At 44.7% G+C, this 26,257-nt stretch overlaps 2 protein-coding genes across 2 annotated transcripts in view; both read left to right on the forward strand.

The window, feature by feature from the left end:
- LOC129736350 (atherin-like) overlaps positions 1-17,465 on the forward strand; it is a 28,748-nt gene extending 11,283 nt beyond the window's left edge. The window contains exons 2-3 of the mRNA XM_055714135.1: positions 16,406-17,097; positions 17,339-17,465. Coding sequence (XP_055570110.1) covers positions 16,406-17,097; positions 17,339-17,357 — 711 coding nt within the window. The 3' untranslated portion in view covers positions 17,358-17,465. The remainder of the gene's footprint in view (positions 1-16,405; positions 17,098-17,338) is intronic.
- Positions 17,094-26,257, forward strand: part of ARID1B (AT-rich interaction domain 1B) — a 336,635-nt gene continuing 327,471 nt past the window's right edge. Inside the window, 2 exon segments of the mRNA XM_055714492.1 lie at positions 17,094-18,619; positions 18,621-19,182. Coding sequence (XP_055570467.1) covers positions 17,382-18,619; positions 18,621-19,182 — 1,800 coding nt within the window. The 5' untranslated portion in view covers positions 17,094-17,381.

Genomic DNA, 26,257 nt, shown 5'->3' on the forward strand with positions numbered 1-26,257 from the left:
CTGAAATGCAGAAATTAGCTGTAGCACAGAAATATCAGAGACTAAAATTTTAAAAAGTGTCTATGTTTAAGGGCTAGATATGGAACAAGTTACAGATTTAGACAATATGGATTGTGAATGGAATGCAGAAAATTTCTATAAATTTATTAATATCATGTGCAGAAATAAACTTCCATGCCTAAACTGTGCAGAGAAGAATAAACAGATGTATTCAGTTGAGAGTGATATTTATTCTTTTTGGAGTCCTATGTATTCAGAAGATAGGGGATGTATCTTACATACCACAAAAGCAGCTGTGGGGCAATTGCAGCTCTATGTTTTTGTTCTGTTGAATGCAAGCTACAGGGAGCCTTTATTTTTCTATTATTTCTGATTTTCAGAAACAATCTAGATTGAAAACAGTAGATTTTGTTCTTTGTGCAAGGAGAACATGGTAAAATCCAAGGCTAAGCAGACAGCTTAAAGAGTAGTGTTAGTTTCTGAAATGACTGTTCCTCCCAAGCAAGAGACAGGAAAGAAAAAATGGGGTCTTGACAATACAATAAGTAGATTTCTAAAAGGTTTTTTCCTTCCAGCTCCAATATTTTATGGAACTGGAGGAACATCAGGCTCCACTTGGAGAAAGAATAAAATAAGAAGATAATGGATATAACAGCAAGAAATATTAATTTGAGACAGTGTCAAAAGAAAGACTCCAAACAAGGAGAAGCGTCGTCCCAGGTTAACCCATGCATTATTTTCAAGTTTCCACAAGCCCCAGGGTTAGGCAGTTACCCTGTACCAACATTAAGCAATATTAATTTACCAGCTTTATTGTTCATTCAAACCATTAAACACTACAAAAAGCCCTCAAAAAAGGAAGATATAGAGAAACAAGAAAGGACTGAGATTGTCTCAATATACAAATGACTACTTGTTTTTTACCTGGCACCCCAGGTCCTTCTTGTATCAGCTGCCTCAGAGAGTAAGTGGGCTTAGATTCTTGATGCAGTTGTACAAATCAGATGTTGTTTTTTATTGTTTCCAGCTCAAAGCCTTTTCTTTATTCTAGTGGTAGGAGACTTTCTTCCTATTAAATGCTTCAATGGTGGATTTAAATATTTAGAGGATCCACATTACAGGAGAACTGTCTGAGAGCGTCACAAAGAAGCCATTAGTTGAATCCATTAAGGATCTACTTCAGTGGAATTCCCCGCTGTTATCTACATGATAGCCACATAAAAAGACACTGCGCAAAGAAAATGTTGGGGAAAATATTCCTCCTTGCATACTGTATCTGTGAGGAATCCAGTCTTACTGAAGGATCCCTGTTTGATTGTCTCGATTTCAGCTGGGAATTTATATTCTTTCAGCTGAATTAGAGTAGGGGGAACAATATATCACAATTTCAGTTGTGCTTTTGCCCTTCTCCTTTTCAAGTACACTCAGTTCAGATAAAACCTTTTGTTAGAGCAGAAGGTATGGGAACTCTTTTGGTTTGGACATAGCATAAACCATCAAAGTTGTATTCACTGTGCAAGACGCATCAGGAATATACAGAGTCTTTGTGTTGGCTTTTTAAATACATGTAAGTGGTAGCAGTACGGATAAGATGTTCTTTCTTCCAGCTCCTGGTGAAAGGCACTTGAGCCATTTGAATTATAAAAATGACACCACCTTTCAGGTTGCTCTTGTTTTTACAAAGGAGAAAAAGCTCGAACTCCATGAACTTGTTTTTCCATTCTCTACAATCATGGGTTTCATACACGCCCAAGAAGGCAGTTATATTCCTCAGAATCTTTCTGTTCTTTATCAGTTATGTAACATTTCCTATTTTTGAATGCTCAGGAATCTCTGATGTGATTTAGGCTTATGGATAAGATGAAAGCACTACAGACAGTACATACAGCGCATAAACATCCATATTGGTTGTAATATTTATATCCTTAATCTATCTGTAAATCAGTATATAGTGTCTCTTATCATTGATTTTCTCTCTGGCCCTCATTTTGAGTACATTTTATAAAACCCAAGAGAAAAAGCCCTGTTCTCTAGTCAGAGTAGTATAAAGCATAGACATAGGAAATTCCTTTCCTATAGACATAGGAAAATTCTTTTTAAGACATTAAACAAATAATTTCTTTTCTATTGGAGAAGAAGTCTTGGTTCATCCATACATGTGGATGTTCATACAGAGGACCACGCAAAACCTGTAAGCACACTTTTTCTCCTCAGTTAGGCTGTGCCTGAGAGGTCCAATGTAGAAGAGAAAAAACACCTCAGCAAATCTGTTAATTCAGGGGTCAGCAGCCTACAGGATGGAAGGAACAGCACATGAGCAGTTTATGAACAGCACGAAGCAAGGACAGAAGGGTGAGCCCTGGTGATTTGAGAGAAGTGCCCATGACAGGCAGTGGCTCCTGGCTTCAGAGGTCTGGACACTGGAGAGGCTGCAGTCTTCTGTGAGGGAAGATACTATCGTCAGGTAGCCAGGAGCCTCACACCACTGTGAGCAGCAGCATGTTCTCACATGCATGACACTCCTGTCCACATACAGAGCTACTACACTAGGGTATAGTCCAGTGACAGTTAGTATTGCAAACCCATGGAATTACAAAACCAGAAGTCAGACCCCTTCCCCAGTCCAATACTATTCCAATCATGGGACTGAAAATCTAACAATGGCTGGGTGGGTCTTCTGGCATTCCAGCCATTGAGGGGTATACTTCAGTAGCATTTCTAACCTTGTCACTACACACATGGAAAAGTTACTTTTAAAAAAAAACAACAACACAAGCTATTTACTTTCTAAAAGACTGAAGAACAAAACTGGGTTGCTATGAAAGCATCACCTGTCAAGACTGCCATTGTAACCTTACAACTAACTTCATACAACACTGGCAACATGGTAAACGCTACTCTGTGGAGCAGTGGTATCATGACTTCTTCCTCACTGGCTCCCAAAACCTGCATCAGGAAACAAAAAACACCCACCAAATGGGGAATGGAGCAAAGAAACATCACAGCCCTTCTGCACCTAGGGAGAAAATGCATTTTCACAGGGCTACACAATATTCTGAGGACTCTTAGTATAGGTTAGTTAAGAGTCTTGCTGCATATCTACAAATTGAGCATTCAAAGTGTGATAGAACCAATACTCCTGTTTAATCCCTGTATTCATGTCCATTGGTATTTGTAACCCTTTTAAATTCTGTGCTCTTTGCACCCCAAATAAAAATTTTAAGTCATTTGCTGCTTTCTCCCTTTATACTCCTTCAGAGTGACCGTGTGATTTCTAATACCTTGTACTCCTACAGGCAATAGGTTTGCCAAGTCCCACGACATGGAACTTAAATGGCATATCTTTTAGAAAAACACACACTTCTGAGTAGAACAAGAGGTGCATGCACAAGTTGCCTCAGAAAATCAGCCCTGGAAGCCGATGATACCAGATCAGCAGGTGGCACAAGGCACTACACATCCCCTCAGCTCCAGTGGCACCGGCCTTTCTGCCTGGCAGCGGCAGATGATCAGGCACAACACATTCAGAACATGAAAGGAAGGTCATATGTTTATAACACCCATGAATTGCTTTCGCTCCTGTCTAGTCTGATGACAGTATGACAGGTACGTCTAAGGAGAGAACGAGCGCCGGACAGGGGCGCGGAGGAGGAGGCGGTGGGGAGGCCCCTCCTCGCCCTTCCCACAGCCTGTGGTGCGCGACATGGCTGCCGCTCCCGGCAGGCACCGCGGCCCGTGCCGCCGCGGGGCACAGGGCGCCACCAGGCCCGGCGGGCGGGCGGCCGCAAGATGGCGCCCGGCAGAGCAGCGCCGCGTGCCCCGGCAGCTCCTGTAGCTGGCACGGCGGTTGCTTCGGTTAATTTATTGTTTTATAAAGTGTTCTGGGCTCATTATAAATAGCACCAGATTCAGGGCAGTTGTACTGCTTCGGATTGAATGAATTTAAAGATACATGCTTATTTACCCACTAAACTTCGGATTCCACGTAAATACTTCTTCACATATTAAGTGTATTATGACAGCCTAGGATCTATGTTGTTCACACTCCCAAAATCTTTGTGATAAAATGACATTTTTTGTGGAGCAGATTTACAACACGTAAGTGATACTTGAATACACTGTTTCATCCATGGTGGCGCACTTTTTTTCTAAGCTCCCTCTCATATGCCAGCAAAAGCAAACACAGTTCTAGCTGAGCCGAGCTTTCATCTCTAACAGAGACTCATGCCTACGCCCCCACAACCCGCTCCCAGCCACGGTGCCTCAGCAAGGGGCTGCATAGCGCCTGCAGTCCCAGCCGGGGGCTGCCTGCCCAAGGAGCCACCCAGCACAGCCCTGCCAGGCGGCTCCTGCTGCCACGCCGGAGCTCGGGCCCTGCCTGGCCACAGCGGGGCTCGTGCTGGGCCTCCGAACCGCCTCTGGCTGGGGCTGCGCTGTCGGTGCACGCCTTGCCCCGCTCTCGTCTGCGCTGGCTGAACTGAGCCAAGTGGCATCTCCCTTCCCTGGGCTGTGTGAAGGTGGTTAGTGGCAGGCAGCATGGAACACACCCAGCTGTGGGCCTCCATCACGCCACAGCTGGCTCCACACCAGCCTCTCCATGGGAGTGAGTTGGGATCTGCGCTGCTCCTGCCTCCGTTGGCAGCTGAGTGCTTCTCCTGTGCCTTCGTGAGCCCAAATCCCCTCGAAAGGGCAAGCGAGAATGTGCAGTGACTGAAGAGAGCAATTCACCATTCCCCAGGCTCCTGTTGCCAGCTGCGTTCGTCTCCTTGGGGTGCTTACACAGTTTAGAACACCTCATAGAGAGGAATGGGGCACTTGAGGCTTCTCTGGGCTTCCCATGTGCCAGCTCTGTCCTTTCTAAGGTGCGAGGCACAACCTTGGAGCAGAGGCTGTGGTATTTTTTGCATTCCTCTGCTTCTCCCAGCCTCTAGCTGTGCCTGCCCTGAGGTGTGCCTGCCCCCCTTCCCAGCTCCCTCACCTTCCTGCCTCACTGCCAGTCCTCCATGTTTTCCCACAGAAGAGTGAAACAAAGCATCACACAGTCCTGCGTGGGATGTCTGCACATGTGTGTGAGACTAGCAGCTGCTGCAGTGGGGGTCAGGCAACAGGAGTGATGATGGGATGGGTGAGGGAAGAGTCAGAGCTGCAATGCTGGAAATAAGGTGAACAAAAGCCATGTGGTGGGTGAGCACTGTGAACAGTACCATGAAGCACAAATGACACAACAGCACAAGAGGGAGAGAGACAAGAAGCAGTTGGAGAAGCCAGAGCACTCTGCTTCTCCAAAACCTTTACCCCTAGCTCCCCACACTCACTCCTTCGCTTGAAAATGCATTCCAAACATTTGTTTCCACAGTTGCCTCCAAACTGTTTCTGAATTCCCTGAAGTTCAGCCTTTGAGTCCTGTTCTTCAGTGAGAAGAAGGGCTGAAGTGAGTGGTGCAGATGCAGTGAAAGCTCTAGCTTGCAGCCAGTTGCCATTTTGACCAGAAGTGTCATTGCTAAAGCTACAGAAACGGTGAAGGAGAAAAGCTGCGTCAGAGTACTGGAAGGCTTCAAGAATTTTATTGCGGGGGAGAAAAAGTAAGAACATGGAATATTGCAAAACTTTATTAAGGTGGAGTAAAGGCTGATTAGGGTTCATGCCCTTCCAAAATATGCAGCACCTAGACATGAATGGTGAAAAGCAAGAGCTGCACTTTTGAGCACCAGCTCAGTAGAGGCTACATCTCCCAGGCTCATGCTATAGCCATGCACACTCACATCCTAGGAACTCCCTGGAAATGGAGGCTGTGCACACTGCTGAATGAAGAGTAATACCCAGACTTGCCACAGCCAAGGCTTGAGAGAGGGTCACACAATCTGAACAGGGCTGGTGCATCTGGCCTACGCTCACAGACCAAAGTAGTGATGTTCCCTCCTTGTTCCCGGCTCCTAGATGGAGTGTGAACTGTTATCACCCTTCACCCTTTCCCCCGGGGTGTTTTCTGAGAGCTAGTTTATGACACAAAGAATTTTCCAGTATAGCTGTAATTACTAAAACCATGGGGTCAGTGCCATTTATTCCAGTGTCATTTTTGCCAGTATTGTTAAACCTTTGCTTCAAATGACAGAAACTATTTTAGAAAAAGAACTTTTTTGTTATTCATTGTTTATTCCAACTCGGTTCAGCCTGATCTTTTCACACTCCTCCCTGACAAAACTGTTTGGCCAACAGATTTAGCCTGGACTTCTCCTGAAACTCTCTCTGCACTCGCCCCTTATTAAATGCTGTCATGTGTGGTACCACAAAGCTGACAGTTGCAAGGGCCAGTTGCATGCCCTTTCTCTGGCAGCATCAACAAAATTGATCGGTTTAGGAATCATTGAGAGGAATGCTTTGCTGTGAATACTAAAAACCGAAGCAGTTTAGTGTGGATACATCTGTACTAGCAAAACAGTATTTTCTGGTAGAATAAAACCATCCTCCACAACTGGCATAAAATACTCATAAAAATAGTTTTACTGGTACAACTGTGTCTCTGCCAGAGGCTCCTGTTGACACAGCTATGTCTGTCAGGGCTGGCATCTCTTTACAGCTATGCTAGTAGGTGTCAGTCCTGTAAATGTGATCTTGGTCTCTCAGAACACATGTTCACCTCTTTTCGGTTCACGGTGACAACTCCATCCCACAACTGCATTCAGTACAGTTACTCCTAAGACAGTAAATGCAAATGAAGATGCAAATATATGTTGTAATTCAAATCAGTGAAACAACATCTTATTCTGCTGTTCCTTCCTTACAGCTACTTAATGCAGATTCATAAAATTTAAGGTCAGAAGATACCTTTAGGTCATACAACCTGAGGTGCAACACAGGTCAAGCAATTTTATGTAATTAACCCTCATGATTCACAGATGAGCAAGCATCTTCTGGAAACCATTTTTAAGTCAAAGATACCAAGTTAAGAAGTCACCATTTTCTTTACTAGTTTATAACATTTGCCTTACATTACTGAATCCAGAGATCCAGAGCTGTAAGATAATGTTTTGACCCCTGTGATGCCATCTTCTGTGCAGGTGCCTCTCCTTGGAATTCTTCCTCTCTCTCATCCTTTTTTTGACCGTTCTTCGACTCCTTCTAGCTGCATTCTTCTAGGTAACACTTTAATCCCTTTATCCAGCAATAGACCTGCCACCTCCCTTCCAGAGCAGCATAAACCATCAGGTTGATGCACTAAAGACACAACCCCCCCACCTTCTGGTGTCCTCCGCAGGAAGCAGGAGAACACTCTTGTGACAGAATCGTGTTCAGTGGGTGCTGTCAGCTCTGTGAGCAGGGTTAAAATACCATCAGCTGGGTGGTGTATATTTTTATTTTAAATTTTCTGGTGCCCAAGTGCTTATACTGCACTGATCTCCACGCTCTGCAAAAGTAAAAAGCATGCCTGGGCAATAACAGCTCTGGGTTTCTTAGGTCTGGGGATATTTCACATACATAAATCTTAATAAGTTTATTCCAAAATACAGAGAGTAAAGGTTTTGACTGATGTATATTTGTAGGTACAAAGGTACACATCATATTAAATTCACATTATTAAAGCCCTTACATGAGAATCAGCCAAGCAGAAGATGACAAGCTTTAAAGAGATACCATTGTGATTACAGAAAGACAAGAAAACCAAACAAAATTCCTCCTTATTTTCATTCTTTCTATCCCATAAAGTGTTTATGAGTAGCTGGGTTTAACTATTTCTACCTTCACTGAAGTAATCAATAAAGGAACAGCTTGTATAGATAAGCGTGCATTTTCTGCAGTTATAGCTAAACAGATTTGAACAAATTCCTAAGGATCCACTTTCATTATTAAAGAGTCTGAATTTTTAGCTCTGCAAATAACCAGCTGAATAGCCTGTAACTCAATTTTTATTAACATCCAGTTGTCTGTCACATACCTCAAAGTCCAAGTGTCCCTATGTATAGTGTTCCTGAGTACTTGACATCAGACAGCTGGCAATTTTCTCAATATGATGTATAACAAGTGACTTTATTGGGGTAATTTAGGACAAACCCTGTAGAACATGTAAAAGAGTTGTTGGCTGAGAGCTGTTTCTCCAAATCTATCAGAGAAATGGCTTGCAATCTTACTCATCTTCACAGGTGTTTGATGCCATTGATTTACAATTTTATATTGCAATTCTAACAGGTTAGCTGAAATAGAGCATACACATATGAAGGACATTATTGAGTCCAATATCTCCAGCTCAAGAGAATGAGATAGTTCCCTTTCCCATTTAATCATAAATGTTTCTTTAGTGGGCAATAAAGAAAAAGCAATGGCTTTACACAATCACCCCAAAATGTTCTGAGATTCATTGCTAAGGAATAAGATTTGCTCAGATAAAAAGGATTCTCTAATACAAGTAGATTTAACATCAGACTGAATAAAGGAACTCCTGAACTGGAAGTAAAGAAGCAAAAAGGGAAGTCTAGCATGTTCCACCTTTGCTGTATTTCTAAGTGAAACCTGAATTTGTTTTTACTGAAGAGTTGAGAGAAATATTCCAAATAATTGAGATCAGTTGTTTCTGCAGTCTTTCAAGAAAACAGGAGCAAATTACACAATATACTTATAAAAAGCGGCAGATTACTTTTAAAGCTGGTACAGACATCACCCCGGGAACAGACAACTTAGGTTCAGGTCTGGTTCATAAAAACTGCAGTTTTCACACCTGCCAACTCATGATCCCTCTGTTTTCAAAACCTACCTAGAAAGTCAGTTCCCCTTAGCTGAGTAATGAGCTGGGTTTATACATCTGTAACAAAACCCACCATACTCAAGAGGCTTGCATACTGCTTTTAATGATTCCCTTTCCTGCCCAAGTAAAGTTAGTAATAAGTCTTTTAAACAGGATGAAGCACTGAATGAGGTGAAGTTCACAATAGTGAACTACGAAACAGACACAAAATAGAGATCACCTAATTCATTCATATTGAACCAACCTAATTAATGAGCAGTGCTCTTCAAATACATGGCTCCATTGAGCTGTGCAAATAAGATCCCTGTATAAAAATGATATGTATTAAAATTAAATCAGCAAAGTGTTTAGTACTGGCCTCACTTTGCTCATGCTGAACTTTAATTCTTCTGTCACAGGGTACTTTGAAAATTCCCATTCAGTGGGACCAGCCATTCAGCGAAGAGCAAAAAGGACAAGATGATTTTGATATTTTTACATTATGTGGCCTTTCCCAGAACGAGTGCAGTCCCTGATTTCTAGTTGGTGAGAATCACCATGGATAGCGGTTCCCAAATTAGGCTCCTTTCTTCTTGGACATATGCATAGCAAGTTTATACCCAGCACAGAATGGTGTGGCAATGTAAATTTAAATGTGGTTAAATTAAAGACATATTTGTCCAATCCTCTGGATAAGAAGAAAACAGCTGTAACATGGCAGAAAGATATGCACACATTTCATTTTTTTATGAAGTCCGCTAAAAAGACAAAATCAAGATTAGAAAAGTACTAATAGTATTTGTATATCACTTTTTTTAAAAGAGAGAGAACCAGGTATTTTTCTGTTCACTTACAATTCTCCTAAAATCCACCAAGAGAGATAAAATATTAGGGATGGTCTGTTTGGAATGAAAAACAAATAGCAAAAAATTAACCAGTGTACAAAGCAAGCCTATTGTCAGTCTTGCTGCTTCTGACTAAAGCATCTGGATTTGTTAATGCAGATGACTCACATTGTTAAGTCTTTGTTAAATAACTAGATGATATTTTGGATTAATAAAATGGTTGTTCTAATTTTAATAACATTTCTTTTTAAATTTAAGCAAGAAGAAACAGATGTTTTAAACAGATCAGTCCTCACCACATGGTAGCTGCTCAAGTCTGTCACTAAGTTTCACAGCTTAACAGGAGCAAGGACTACATGAATTAGCAAGCATTTCCAGGATCAGGCCCTAGACTAGTAACTTACTGAGATTTTTTAGAGCTGCACACCTTGAAGCAGTTTACACCCAAGATACTAAAACCCCCTTCTCTTTAAGCTAGTTTAGCTCTTAGTTTAGCTGAAGCAGGGAACCAGCCATGGGGGATGCTTTTCTTGAGAAATACTTCGCCCTCATAACGAGGATTTGATTGTGGCTTTGACAATCAGACGTGTTGTGGCAGAGAGGATGTGAAAGTGAAGCACCCGAACGGCAGTTGGTGGTGACGTCCTGTTTGCTGAGGACAGGAGCAAGCTCAACACATCCGTGGGGACTGCGTGCGTAACTGACAGCTACTGCACCCCCCAGGAGTGCAGCCTTCTTGTGCCCTGGGAACAAAGCTGTGGCTACCCCTTCTCTAGCTGGTGTGCGGACCATCCATCTTCATCCAAGTTAACCTCTCCCTGTCAGTCTAGAGATCGCAGGCATTGCAGCTGCTTCCTGTGCAAGGAGCATTCCCACCTCACACACTTAGGCAAGAATTGCTAGCTCACTTTTGCAACTTAAGAGGGTCCGCTGAGCCACTGTATGAGCAAATAGGATGGACCAGCAATTGTAATACAAGCCTGGGACTCTGGAGATGTACATGTTCAGCATATGCTTCACAAGCGTACATCCCCATGATGCAGTAATAGTGAAATAAATAAAAGATGGTAAGCCCCACACCCTGGAGCTTTTACTACTTTAGGCCAGACACCTAAAAAATGGATAAACTCTCCTCGCTGACATGTAACTGTTTCTACATCACGATGACCAACGTTTAGGGCCTAAATAGATTGACTCCCTCAGTACATAAGAAGTTGTGCTTATTTGAAGAGGTTACTGCCACCTACCAGCTGTTTATTGTCCCTCTGCTGGAGTCCGCTGTCTCCTCAGATCTGCTGGCTCACTTTGTCCTAATCTTATTTAGGCAAATGGGTCTGAGCTAATGCAGATAGTTTAAATAGTTGGCCTGGTAACCTGGCTCATTTAATCTGAAAAAGGTTGGGGAATGCACATACATACAACTGTACCAGCAGATCTGAGGAGCATTAATATTTGGCAGGGGTGATGCCGACGAAAACTGGGGACAGTAACATTTTTCGCTGGCTCAGCTCAGCTTTGGAAGACAGCACCTGTTTATAAATCTTAGGACATGCATTTCTTTTTGTCAGCAGTTCTGGCTAAACAGGTCGTATTTATCTCCCCCTGCCTCCAGACCTCCTCTTTGGTCAAACAGTAAGAAGCGCGCTCTGCCCCTTCTCTTCCCCTTTCCTGTTATGCCAGCACTACTACTTGGGCCGTTGGGTGAGTCAGTGCAAGAATCTGGATAAAAATAAGTTTTCTTTCTCCCGCCTTGGGTTACTGGCACACCACGCAGCTGCGCAGACCGTTGCATCAGCACCACCAAGGTCCATGCCAGGTGGTTATGGAAGGCACCTGGAGCTACTGGAGCTGGTGCTGCAGTTGAAAGAAATGTTCATGCAGTCATGGCATTCCTCCCTTGTGCCTCATTTCCTTGATGGTAAAGTGGGAGTAACTGGGCTTCTCAGTTTACAAGAGTGCTTAAAGGGTAAATATATCAAAGCAACAGCTCTCGAACTACAAAGTTGCCCCCTTGGGAAAGCACAGAATGTACCAGGTTGGGATGGAGAAGGCTCAGGAAGATTTCATCTGGTCTCTCCCACCTCTCTCCTCCCTCTCTTCCCCCAGAGCATTAACTTTGGGTCCCCTACACAGAGGGGCCGAAGGAAATGGGCACTGGGGTGAACTTGGTTGGAACTTGGAGAGTAGGATTCATTTGGAGGGAAAGCAACAGTGTGAGAGATACTTACGACTGATACAGTATGACTATAACTTGGGAGGCTAAGGCAGCTGCAAGTTGGGCTGCAGGAATTTGGGGTTACCCAGAGAGTGAACGTGCATGTACGTGTAAAAGGGTGGGGAATGGAGATAAGGTGGGGGAAGGAGGGAATTATAAACTGTTGCAGCAAAGGAGAAAGGTGGGGCTTCAGCTAAAAGACTCAGAGCTGCTGTATCAGTAATTATGAATGGTCAGATACTACAGAAATGGGTCAGAAATGGAGTGCATCAAGCAAAATCAGAATTTTCTCACCCTTTCAGCTATTCAGAATTGCATATACGGTCTAATCATAGAAAGAAATTCAGTTTGCAATGGCAAAAAAACTGTGCCATCTCCTATTAAAGTCCTTGCATTTCTGGCTGTACATAAAAATATTCTACAAATTATTTTTCTTGGTAAAGACATGGAGGCCACAGTAATCTGTTCCTAGAAACAGGAACTGATAAATACTGCAGGCTATAGGTAATATTTGCATTCTGATCTATAAAATGTGTAACTATACTGTGGACAAAGTTTAGGAAAGAAAACTAGGGCATATTTTTTCTTATATGATCCAGTATGTTTACAGCTAAAGTACCGATCTAATTCATTTTATGAGTGTGAAAGCTGTGTATTGTCAGTTTAACTCTTTCTTCGATGTATCAGTCAAGCCTGCAAGCTACAACTGACTATCGAAAGGACCTCCGACCAACATGTAAGCTAACAGCAAATATTTCTTTTGGTTTCCCACGTGTCTCTTGTGCATCAGCAGAGAAAAGATTTGTAAAAGGCAAGAGAACAGGAAAGAAATGTTGGCAGAGAACTCTTATGATTACTGTTGTACTGAATCTCATTTAAGTTTTCTGATTTATAAATGAACAGGACCATAAATTATTCATTCAAAGGAGAGCTGGCCTTTTCCTGAATTTCTCCAAAATGCAATGATGTTCTCAAACAAGGATCCAGACATATTAGCGCAATTCAGTTTCAAAGCTCAGATTTCACCGGTGGGTAAACCCAGAAATCAACAACCCCTACTATTAGTGCCAAGTGGAAGACTTTGTTTTGATTTAGAAAATTGGTTGGGCTGCTATCTCACCAAAGTACAGACTCAAGAGCTGTTTTTCCTAGAGGCCTCAGTCCACAGAAGCACTTAATCAGGGCTTAACTTTAAGGAAGTGAGTGATCTTATTGACTTCAATAGATGATTCACATTTGTAAAATTGAAGTATTTAAACATTTGATTCAAGTGGTCTAAATCCAGCAAGGAAAAGATTGCCCGTGTTGCATTTCCATAATAAAATCGTGTATGACATTCTTGAGATGGAGATGGTGATGTTTTGAAGTCCTTTTGTTTACACATTGCCAGAAGAAATTGATCAAATTGCCCAGGATTAGTGGCTGCTAAAGAATGGATTTTAATTAAACGGTAGAATGTGTCACTCTCTGCATGTTTTAGGCCACGATCTGTTGGCATTAACCATGTTTTTTCTAAGTTCATTACGACCAGCTAAAATAAAATTATTACACTTACCTACAGGCTTTACACCTAATAGATTCTGGGTTATCAGCTGGATATCTACTGTAATAGTTTACATATTACTTTTGTGACTGAAATGTAAATATTACATAATAAAGAAAACACTACTATGTTTATATGTTGACCACATAAGGGTTCTCTTAAAAGCAAAATCCTGTTACTATAGCTCCAAATACCAAGCTAAAGCATAAAGCTAAATCTCTGAGCTGGCTGCTTACTTTTCTGTGATCTGATTTATGCCTTATTGAAATCAATTAAAAGATTTGCACTGACTTCAGAATTATTTTGATTGGATGTTTAACTAGTAAAAAAAGTGATAATTTAATAAAAAGCCCACATGCTTCTTTCTTTTTCCCTCATTAAATCTAATGCCAATCTAGAGGAAGGAAATGGAGAATTACAGTGAATTTGACAACTGTTCCATCGACCTGCGCAGTGTATTTAAACATAAAGCACAAGAAGAATGTGTCAAAAAGGGTTTTTTTGTACACGGGGATTTTTCAGACTTTTGTAGACCCAGGTCAGAAGCAACAGGCTCTTGACCCTCTGACTGGATTTTTACCTCACCAAAAAAAAAAAAGATTTCTCCCAATACTTCTAAAATAACACCTCAGAGCTCTTACAATACTGGTTTGTTTTTTGTATCTCTTTTTAGTATTACCCTTCATAGACTTAAAAGCCAGTGCTCTGACCAAACGGAAGGATGGCTGCCGTAATGCTGGGAAAGGTGCCTCACTTCCACAGGGTAGAGCTACAGATGGCGGCCTGTGGGGGTCTCTACAGATGTTGTAGCCAATGGAATAAACAAATTACCAACAGTAAGTTTCGAAAATGATGCTGTTTATCCTGGAAAGGGATCCCAGAGCACCAGAGTTTATAATTTATCAGAAAAAAGGCAAGAGAAAGAAACCACGCTTGGACAACATTGGTTTATAGAAAATAATTAAATTGAAGAAACAATGAAAATGGAACTAACGTTGAAACTGCACACTTACAATATCAAATATCAATGCAATCATTTTGCAGCAGATAATATGTATGGCAATTAGAGCTTTTTTACATTATATTATAATAAATTCATAATTCATGCATACAATGAGAGCTTTTGGAAAGGAGCATTTGAATTTAACAAACAGTACCACTCATCATCTGAGCAAAGATGGCAAAAGGAATTTCAACATTATTTGCGATCTAAAAAATTGAACCAACGTTGTTGCTTTGTGTTGTGCTTCCCTTGCACAGACTGCAGTGCCTTCTGTCTGCTTTAGGGTGTGGCATCTGCCATTGGGGAGGAAAAACTGGCATGTGTTGCCTTTTATAGCAGACTGATTTCATTGTGCTGAGGGCCTCTATTTTATAGCCTCTTAGTTCCCATCTTGTAGCTGAGTTGCTGAAACAAATGGGAGGAAAAGGAGTTAGTAGTATAAACTCTTCAGTTTAAAGCCTCATCCTTTTTTTCTTTCCTGGGGAAAGAAAACATTTCAAAGTAAATCTGTGTTAAACTTTGTGGATTATTTGTCCCTGATCAGTAAGAGTTGTGGAGCATGTCAGAAAGTACTGCGATCCACAGCTGAGGCGCTATCAGTACATCTTATCAGATTTTCAATATATTTGCTTGAATATAAATGTCTTAAAGTATAAATGTGTAATTGATTTTATATTTTATTTTAGAGTACACATGTAAATAAATACACACAAGGAGACATCTATATTTATATTTGCATATGAAAGACTTCAAAAAATCAACTTATGTGGTGTAATGTGTATAATTAGCGTGCATTTGAATATAGAAAAGAAGAAAATCCAGGAGAAAATGTCAAAAAGGCTCACTAACAAAGATGTAGTATTCTCTTGGCAAAAGCTGATGAATGATTTGGCATGAATTCATCTTACAGTTCTGTTATTCTCTCTCCTACAAAGATGATATACCCCTTTCTAGCAGTTTGCATAGAATTGCAATTTGTTGTTGTTACAGACTGTAATGACCCTTGGGTATGCACCTGATTCCCCCCACTAGAATTACTCACCATTTTTTTCCCACTCTATGTTTTTCTAACAGCCATATAACATTTTTTCACTTGCAAAGAGTAAAAAAAAAAACCAAAACCAATTGTAACAGAAGTATGTTACCAAGATGTTCTTGATGACCACTAAGACTTTTCAAAACTTACTCCATAATGGAAATCAGAATATTTCTGACCTTTCAGAAAATTAAAATTAATAGATACTGGAACCACACTGTTCATACACTTATCAATAATCTTTGCATGTAATTCAACATTACAGCATGAAGCTCTTTAATGTTTTCACAGTGGATTCAAAAAAGCCTACCTACTCATGACAGCATCTTTCTTGATAAGCTGCGTTTTTCTCTACCATTATTGTATCTCCTATTTATCCGTTTTGAAATTTGAAAACGTGCTTACCTTTAACAGAGTGCACGTTGGTTTAAAACAGCATGGTTTAGACCCTGACTATATTGAAAATGTTTGCTAATACCCCGGATGCTATATTCATAGCCAAGTAAGTATTTGATCTGCCATATGCTTCCATTAGTTGAATGTAGCGTGTGACTACTATCTTTTCTTACACTAGGGTATCATTTGTATTAAGATGGTTATATAAAAAACTTCAAACCATTCTGAAAGATGGTTCAAAAATGTAGGTCAGTGGCAGCAGCTTACCATTTGGAGCAAGCGTTACTCGGATTACATATTTTGGTTTTTGTGTTACTACGTTTTCATGAGTGTCTTGTGCGTACTGGAAATTATATTGTTTGGGGAAACAATTATGAGACCAAAAATGTCTCACACTCCTTGATCAGCTCCTGTTGATCTGCAAGTAAGTACACAGAACATATTGAAAACGGCCCTATATATAAAAGCATCATCAGTGCAAATGACCATTAGAATTTGGAGACAGCTGGACAATGTGGACAACTGCAAAGCTGCTACCACTGCAGAATTTTAGGATAAATTTTATAACCGTCTGCACACACAATATAAATCTTCGGGGGCGGTGGGGGTGTGGGGGGAGCGGGGGGCTGTATTTATTTTTCCGTGACATAGCAAACGTTTCCTTGCCCTCGGAATACGCCGAGAGGGCTTCTGAGCTCGACAAACGGGGCTGGGGTGCTGCGTGCGGTCCCCAAAAGTTTGACCGACCCATGCGCTCCAGCAATCTGGCCACGGGGCGCCGCGTTCGCGGCCGCCGCCTCCCGCCGCAGCGCCTCGCCGGCGGCGGCACCCCCGGCCCCGCACCGGCGGGGCCAGCCCCGACCCCCCCTCCGCGGCGTCCGGCGGGGCCCGCCGCGACCCTTCGCCTGGGAGCAACCCCCGGCGGGAGCCCGGCGTCGGGCTGCCTCCTCGGCGGAGCCGGGGGGGTGCCCCGCGGCGGCCGCCACCCCGGGCGCGCACACGAGCGGGCCCCGGCCCCGAGCAGGGGCACCCGCGGCCCCCCCCCCCCAGCCCGCCGCGCCGGTGCCGCTGCCGGCGGCGGGGAGCGGGAGCCGGAGCCGGGCAGAGTCCAGTCCGCGTTTTGCGAGTGCGCGGGAGCGATCGGGGCGGAGGGGGCGATGGCTGCCGGCGCTGGCTCGCTCGCTCGCTCATGCCATGCTGGGCCAGCGCGGCTCCGCCAGACGTGTGTTTACCCATATCCGGGTTAGAGAGGAAAGGAGGAAAAAAAAAAAAAAAAAAGTTTCATTTAAACCTGAACAAAAAACTTTCAACATGAAATCACACAGCAGGAACAGGCACAGACCGTAAGGCGTTCTTACCATTTCTAATCTCAATCACGGACTCGGGGAGGGAAATTTCTGTAATTTGGTGCGTGCGGAGCGGTCCGCAGGGGATACTCCTGGCTCAGTCAAGTCCCTTCCCCGGCCGCTTCTCTTTCTGCCCGCTCCTCTCCCTCCCCCCCCCACCCCCCGCGCCCGCTACTCGCCCCCTTTTTTGAGGCTGGGGGTCGTTTTTTTTTCTTTTTCAAAATTTTTTTTTTGGTAGGTACTATCATCAATACTAATTTCTCCGGACTCGCAATGTTGCAATGATCATGGCCGCGCAAGTCGCAGCGGCTCCGGCGGGTGCGAACAACAGCAAGGGCAAAGCCCCGAGCCTGCCGGGCGGCCTGGGCCCGGAGCGGGGCCCGGGGGGGGCCGGGGCCGCCGCCGCCGCTGCGGGGGCTCCCGGGCCGGGCCCCGCGCTGGGGGTCGGAGAGGGGAGTCCGGCCGGCGGCGGCAGCAGCAGCAGCAGCGTGAATAATTTAGATCACCATCTCCACCACCACAGCGAGCCGCGGAACATGGCCAATAACGCGGCTCCCGCCGCTGCCGCCGGTAACAACAACAACGCAAGTGGCGGCGGCGGCTCCTCCTCGGAGCCGGCTATGAAGGAAGGTGGAAGCTCCTCGGCGTTATCTTCATCTTCTTCGTCTTCTTCCTCCTCCTCCTCCTCCTCCTCCAACCCGGGCTCGGCTATGGAGACGGGGCTGCTCCCCAACCACAAGCTGAAGAGCGTCGGAGGCGATCACCCCGCCGCGCCGCCCCACCACCACCATGCCCACCACCCGCATCACCATGCCCACCACCACCATGCCCACCACCCGCACCACCACCACCATGCACTACAGCAGCAGCTAAATCAATTCCCGCCGCCGCCGCCGCAGCAGCCGCCGCCTCAGCACCATCCCGTGCAGAATAACAACAGCAGCCTCGGCGGCGGCGGCGGCAGCGGCAGCAACAACAACGGCGGTGGCGGTGGCGGCGCTGCTCAGCCCAGTGCAGACATGGAGCAGCAGCAACATGGAGGAAAAGACAGTGTTTTGGGCGCTCAGGCCGAGCCCCCCCAGCAGCCCCAGCAAATGCTGAATAAAGGCGCCGACGAGGAGGAGATGCCCGGCAAGATGGGCGAGCCCATCGGCGGCCGCTACGATCACCCCGGCTTGGGACCCCTGGGCGGACAGCAGCAGCCCCAGCAGCCGCCCCCGAGCGCTGGGAGCGGCGGCGGCGGCCTCGGCGGCGGCGGCGGCGGCGGGAGCGGGGGAGGCGGCGGCGGCCCCTCCGCGGTGGGTGTCTCGGAGTTCAATAGCTATTATGGCAACGCTGCCCCTGCCCCTGCCAGCAGCGCTACAGCGAGCCGCGCCGGGCCTTGCTTTGATCAACATGGCGGACAACAAAGCCCCGGGATGGGGATAATGCACCCCACGGCGGCCCCCAACAGCATGGACCCCCTGCAAAACTCCCACGAAGGTTATCCCAACAGCCAGTACAACCACTACCCCGGGCTACGGCCGCGGCCCCGGCGGCGGCGGCGGCGCGGGCGGCGGCGGCGGCGCGGGAGCTGTGGCGGCGGCGGCGGCGGCGGCGGCCGCCGGGGCAGGCGGCGGCGGCTACGGGGGCTCCGCGGCGGGCTACGGGGTGCTGAGCTCCCCGCGACAGCCGGGCGGCGGCATGATGATGGGCCCCGGCGGCGGGGCCGGCCTCGGCAAGGCTGCTGCCGGCGCGGCGGCGGCGGCCGGCGGCTTCGCGCGGTTCTCCGGGCAGAACCAGCACCCGTCCGGGGCCACCCCTACCTTGAACCAGCTGCTCACGTCCCCCAGCCCCATGATGCGGAGCTACGGCAGCAGCTACCCCGACTACAGCAGCCCCAGCGCCCCGCCGCCGCCGCAGCCCCAGCCCCAGGCAGCGGCGGCCGCCCCGGGAAGCCAGCAGGCAGCGGCGGGCATGGGCATGGGCAAGGACATGGGCGCCCAGTACGGAGCGGCAAACCCGGCCTGGGCAGCTGCACAACAAAGGAATCACCCGGCGATGAGCCCTGGGAGCACCGGGCAGGCCATCAGCAGGACCCAGGTAAACCCCCCGCGCTCGATTAATGACGGCTCCCCGCCTCCCTGCCACTCGTGTCGGGGTCTTAGTTTCTTTATAATTCACTTTTTTCCCTTCCCTCCCTCCCTTTTTCCCTTTTTTTTTTTTTTTTTTTTTCTTCTAACACCCCCCCTCCCCCCCCCGGGCCAGTTGTGCTCCTCGTTGCCTCCCTAGCAAGGGTGAGCAGCGCACAATGCGCGGCCCCGCCGGGGCTGGAGGCAGCGGAGAGCGGCTTTCGCTGCTGAAATTAGGTTGTTCTCAGACCTAATTAATATTTTTTTCCCTCCACTTTGAAACGGCGACGGAGAGGCGCAGGGCCCGGAGGACAGGCAGCTTGGGACGGGGGCGGGGGGTGGATTTTGTAACCGGAGCGTCGGACGCGGGGGGCTCCCGGGGGATAACGTCCATTATCTTTCACGGGGCGCTTTTTTTGTCCCCCCTCCTCCCCCCCTCTCTTTTTAACGGGTTGTATTTTTTAACCAGGACGAGTTGCGCCGTTGCACGCTCTTAGCAAATTAGTTTTGTCACTGGTGGAGTTACCGCAGTGAGATCCACGGAACGCGGCCGGGCTCCTTTTTTCTGTGGGAAGAGCGCGTGTGCGCGCGTGTGCGCGCGCGTATGCCCGCGCCCTGGTCCGCGCGGCGCGGGCCGGAGCGCGTGGGGTGCCTGGGGCCGGTGACCTTAAGGGGACTCGCCCACCAGCGGGTCGCGCGTGGGTGCGCGCGCGGGTAGCTACGTTTCGTTCCTCAAACACGCGGAAATCCAAGTCGGGGGTGGGGGGTGGGGGTGGTAACGGGGGACGGAGACACACCAAACAAAAAAAACCACCCGAAAACCAAACCCGAAAAAAAAAAATAATAAAAAAAAGAACTTAAAGTCCTTGGCGTCAGCAAAGGGGCGCGGGTACCGGGCGGGCCGCCACCCCTGCGCGCAGCCCCTTGCCCCAGCCCGGTAACTCCGCCGGTCGGTCGGTCGGTCGATCGATCGATCGATAGGTAGCTAGCTAGGCGCGGTGCTGGCGGGGCGGCGGGCCGTGGCGCAGCGCCTTTCCGGGGCGGGCGCGGCGGTGCGGTGCGGCGCGGCGCGGGGAGCCGGCAGGCCGGGCCCGCCGGGCGGCCGGGCCCGAGGAGCGGCCGGGTCTCCTCCGCCAGGTTCGGAATTTGAATTGTGGAGGTAAACTGGCTGCAACCGTCTCCAGACAGCTGCCTCCGAGTTGACATCTAATCTGCCATCTGATTGGCTCCCCGCTCGCCATTGGGCACCTCGCGCCGCTGATGTAAATAGAAGTGCCGAGCGGCGCAGTCACGGAGCCCCCGCCACAAATAACACCCGCCAGTCGCGCCGGCGGGGCCAGGTGGCGCGGGCGGCCGGCCGGGCGGGCGGGGGACGGGCGCACACGCGCGGCCTCCGCAGCGGCACCGGCCGCGCTGGCCCCCGGCGCGGTGACAAGCCGGGGGCATCTCCCCCCAGCACTCCCGTCCCTCCACGCCCCCGCCGCTCAGCTCGGTTACATGGCGTGGTTTTTCTGGGCATCGATTTTTTTTTTATTATTTTTTTTTAGACCTTTAATTCTACGCTAATTGGAGGCGGTAGGGGAGTATCTTGTAATAACAGAGCGTGGACGAGGATTCGGGATTTCAAGTTGCGCTCGTGCCTCTAAAAACATTTTGTAATGTTGCAGCTTATGGATATTATGCAAGGGATTGGATCGTTGTTGTGTTTTTTTTTTTAATAAATAATTAATCCAAATATTAATCTAATTACGTTTCTCTTTGCTTCATACCTAACCTGTGCATGCCTCTTAAAAAAATCTTTTTCACGTGTAGCTGCTGTCGGTGAGAAACCGCCGTGTGTCGTACAAAGAAGGGGAGAAAGGAGCCGTTCTGTCAGAGGTTGCGTTTGTTTCATCTCTGCAGTGAATCCAGATATTCGGGGGGAAAATGTGCTTTTGTGTTTGAATTATGGTTAGCATACTTCAGGAGGCATCGGGAGTTGTTGATCTCATTATTTTTCCACACAAGAGTGAGATTAGGCTTGAATTCTCAGCAGGAAAGTGAATTGTGTTAAATGGAGTAGTGCATTAGAATTTTATGGTGTGTCCCCCCCCCCCCCCCCCTTCAACAAGATCTTTCTATTAAGAACTGTTAAATCTTTTAATAAGCTTTTAACAGCGAGGTCTGACAGGAACAAATGCAGGTGTATGCTTTTGGGGTCCTCAAACGGCTGGATCTTTCCATAAAGTAATGAACAGAACCTGGAGAAAATACAGCTTCTTCATATTATGAATCATGTATTAATCCTGAAAAAATAATAATAGAAACCGTGGATGGGCTGTATATGTGTGTGTGTGTGTTTGTCTACGTCCAACAGACCACCCCTCTCACACTGTTAGTTTTTATTCCATGTCCTTTTTATTTCTTCCAGGGAAGTGAGATTATTTTTTTTTGGGTGAGTGTTAATTTTTATCTTTTTTAATTTGCACTGGTAAAAGGGTCACTGGAATCCGTAAGGTAATAAGGCCTCATATGCATAACCTTCCATAATTAGTTTAAAAATACTTGCATTGTCTGCTTGCTTTTAAACATAGGTAGTTCAGAATTTATGGCTTTAAAAGCAAGGAAAATTGTCGTCAGGTAGACGTAGTACATGTTAGTTCAGAGTGCTATTTCTTCACGACAGAAATTGTTTGAAGTATTTTATTTTTATTGGAGGAGTGATAGTAAATTCATTATGTCCTCAGTATGACCCTTAGAAATACTTCCTTATATTTATGGGTTTACATCCTCTTCTCACAGATTTCCTTTTTTTTTTTTTTTTTTTCTTTTTTTGTACTGTAAGAATTGGGATGCAGGTTAGAAAGAATAATCTGACAAGGGCACAGTTTGTTTCTTTTTTCTCCCAAAATTATTATTATATTTTCCTCAAAATAATTGTCGTAAAGGCAAGTCATCAGTGTTCTTTTATATTACGTTTTTTCCACTCAACCAGTAATTGATTGAGATAAGAAATTTTCCTAGGTTTCAAAGTAATATTTTTGATGTATAAAATAGATTTTGTCAACTAAAGAATACTTACCATTAGATTTCAGAACACGATTATTTTTGTACATTTTTTATTTTTAATTCCCACATGTCTGTCTCTGTGTATGTTACATCATTAAGTAATTGATTGCTTTTTGAAAGAGAAAAATGGAATATTCAGTCCAGCATTTGAACAGAAGGCTTCTCTTTATTTCTTTTTTAATAATCTGTGTGTACACTGTATATATGTGTGTACACACATTAGAATATACTCACTTGTCATGTGCCTTTGCAAAGCAGATGATGATTGGCCCCTACGCCTATAAGAAACTATTGTGCTGCGAACAGAGAAAAAGGACCGTCAGTAGGCTGTAACATCTGACATACTTGTTCAGGAAATTCTTGCCTTAGCATGGGTAGTTTCTGTAATATGCAGAACTGTGGCATCCCACTCTGAACTGACTTCTATGTTTGGCCAGCCTATTAAATTATTTTAGAAAATTCTGCTTCCATGTCATTTAATCGCCTTACCCAATCGTGAGGTGAGATGAAAGCTTGAAAGAGAGGCCTCTTGTTTTTGAAGAAACACAGGTTTTCAAAGCAGATGGATACTGCTCATGCGGATACATTGATTTGATTGTGGAGGAGTTGTATGGTGCTAGTACAGTACCTTGTCATTCAGTTATTTTGATTATTGATTAATTTCTTGGCAGTGTACAGATATTTAGAGTCCTGAGGCTCCTTTTATTCTTCACTTCTGATTTGCACGGCAGTAGCTTAACACATTAGCTGGCCTCTGTGTGTGTGCTTCATATACATCTTTCCCCTTTGTGCACATTAAGATTTACATACACCTACACACAAAGAGAGGACTTGGGTCTTTTCAGGAGGACCTGTATAGCATAAGCTATATAGCAAGTGTTACGAAAAAGATCTGTTGAGCTGCACTGAATTTGTGTGTATTAGTTGTTTGTTTTGTAGCGGAGAAACCTCCGGAAGATGCCTGATTCTGCAGCTCTTTTTATGCCAAATAGATTGCCCATATCGGGAATTCTGGCTAAGCCAGGGCTGCAGAATCATGTCCTGTGCCTGAAGGCCATTAAACAGCTGTTAGTGTGGTGAATAGATTCTTGATGTCTCAATGGGAGAATAAAATATATTTTTCCCTATGCATTTTCGAATAAACAGTTTACTATTCACATAGCTTCTATTTAGAAGTAGCAAATAGCAATATTCTCAGTTAGTAGCATCTATATATATATTATGACTGTATATTTGACACTTTGTGGTTTCGTGTTCAGTTATTGGTTTCTGTAGTAGTGCTTATGCCTACATGTTGAACAGCAGGACCCTGTGTATGAGATACAATAAAGAAAGAGAGATGCAAACCTGTCTACTCTATTACTGCCTCCATCGTGTAAGGATTCTACAACTAAGTAGTTGATTACTGTCTTTCTGGCATTCTGATCTGAATCTGGGGATGAATACTAAGGCATTTAATCCGTTGCTAAATTTTCTAGTTACACGTGTAACATAAAATTTTTGAAATTACTAAGCACAGCGTGTTAGGTGATGCCGTTTCATTCTGAAATAGTATCTTAGTTAAAACCAGATTAAATTCGTGCAATGAGAACAAGTTTAAGTAAATACTGAGATCTTTTTCTTTCTTTTGCACCTCAAATATTTTGTCATGGGTGTTTTGACATTCTCATTGTTAACATGAGAATGGCAGTAGTTTATTTATCCGTACGTCTTTTAAGATTGTACCTGTGTCCTAAGTAGTTACATTTCTGTACTTTTTCAAAATGTGCCATTTATCGGGAGGCTTTGAAGATTCTCTGTGGATATGTAAAGTAGTGTTGCCACACTTGCTGTGCATGCATGCTCAAGGCTGCAGAATTTCAGTAGCATGTGTTTGTGGTAGACTGAGTTGCTAGAATATATTTTAGAATTGTGATTATTAAGGTACTTGGGAAAAAAAAAACTTTTTTTCTTTCAATTTTGGGGCTATTTACATAGTGCTAAATACATGTTTTGGTGGGATTGAATGAGGACTTTAATTAAACTTAAATTAAAAGTATACCTTAGTGGTTTTCAAATTTGTTTTGGAAACGAGTCATAGAAAAGTGCTACTAAGCAGTGTTGTTTTTGTATTGCTTGGTGCTGAGAGAAGCAAATAATACATGAAGATCTTGTGGAGCTAACTGTATTAGAGGAAAATTTTATTTTAAAGAAGCCTTACCTGTTAATAAATTCAAATCTTATTTTTTAGTAAATATGAAAGATTTCTGTACATCTGATACATGTTTTGCCATTCGGATCATAAGGTTACCTTTTGAATTTTTCTGTTGTCCAATCATATCTATTCACGCTCAGTTTTACACAGAAATGCTGATGTGCTGGCACAGTGCTGCAGTGTTTGTGTTGCAGGTGGGCTGGAGGATTTCTGTTGTACTTCCAGTTCTGAGAGTGTGGTATCCAGTGAGCCACCAGGAACATGTCAGCTCCAAAAAGGGCCAAACCTTTCCAGGGTGATGTTCCACTGCAGTTGGGGGATCCTCAGGGATGAATGTATCCCAAGAAATCTGTGTAATTTGTGAACAGTGCATTTTGGGGACAGTAGATGGCTAATTTGTACAGGATTAATTTTACCTGCTGTTATTTTCTCAGGAACATTCCAAGTACGTTTGATCTTTACATTATCTTTCTAGTGTCCCTTGCACTGGAGTAGGAGATGATTCTTCCTGCTGTGCAGGGTGGGGAAACTGAGGCACATAACGTACACCTTCCTTCAGGCAGGCACACCTTAGTGCAACTGAAAGGTTTCTTAGAAATAAAGAGGGTCTTGGTGCCATAAACTACAGCTTTTGAATAAATCCAGTCTTACTGTGAACACGTTCTGTTGTGGGAGAATTTAAGTTTTAAAGGCATCTATTCAGACAACTGAGGAGACAAATGACTCTGTGAAACGAGGGATTTGTCTGCCGTGTCAATACAGTCACCTTAAACTAAGGGCACCATCATCTGAAATTCCAGTATTCCTTGCACTGTTTTATCATTATGTACTCAATGTCATCTATATAAAGTCACTGGATTTCTCATAGAAATTAAACTCTGAGGAAAATTGAGTTGAACAAGTGCCCGGGAACTTCGCTGGTGTTGCAGAACTTGCCTTCTGATGAATATGCTGTACAGAGAGCAAGTATGTTCTCTGTGTGTGTGTGTGTGTGCGCGTGTGCAGGGGTGCATGCACAGGCTTCCTTACTGCCAGGTCTGTATTTTGTTATCTGGCAGATGAATTACTTTCATTTTTAAAGTGAACAAATTTGATGCAGAAATCACAATTGTTGTGTCTTGTTTAAAGATTGCTTTTCATATGGGAATTGTTCTTACTGCAAATATGAAGTACCTTTTAGCAAACTTTGTATTCCCTATATAGGATGCTTACTTCATTTGAAGGCACCTACCGCTGTTTAGAAAATTGAGTCACCTAAGGTAATTATCCTAATGCTATTATCAAAATGTTTCATTTATGTTTATTACAACCGATGTGAAATCCCTGTAAAAGTTTTCAGCAGGTATGATTTGAAAGGGTGTTGATACGTTGTGCATTTATATTCCATGTATAGTGGAAATGTTAATTTCCTTATAAACTACCAAACCCAGTGGTGAGGCTGCTGAATTTTTGAATGGGTAGTAGCCAATTCGTGGATACAAAACAGAGCTTGATGGTTCTGCAGTGTGTGTAAGGAACTGCTTTCAGTACAGATCAGTGCTTGATCTGCTCGTGTATTACTTCTTGCATTTGAGTAATCGTGAGTTTAGTAACTGTATCAGAAGGACTGAGCATATGTAGAAGTATGTAATCTATTTATTAGTTTCCTTTCTTCAGTTTCAAGAACTATTAGTTAATATTTTGCACCTGATCTTGCCCAATTGCCAAATGGTGTTTTGCATTTTAAAATGAACTGCTATGCCCCTTTCCCCCCTGAAAAGATACTGAATTTAGGCTTGTGATCTGGTAATTGTTTATGAAGACA

The sequence above is a fragment of the Falco cherrug genome, chromosome 6 (assembly GCF_023634085.1).
Source record: "Falco cherrug isolate bFalChe1 chromosome 6, bFalChe1.pri, whole genome shotgun sequence".
Lineage (NCBI taxonomy): Eukaryota > Metazoa > Chordata > Aves > Falconiformes > Falconidae > Falco > Falco cherrug.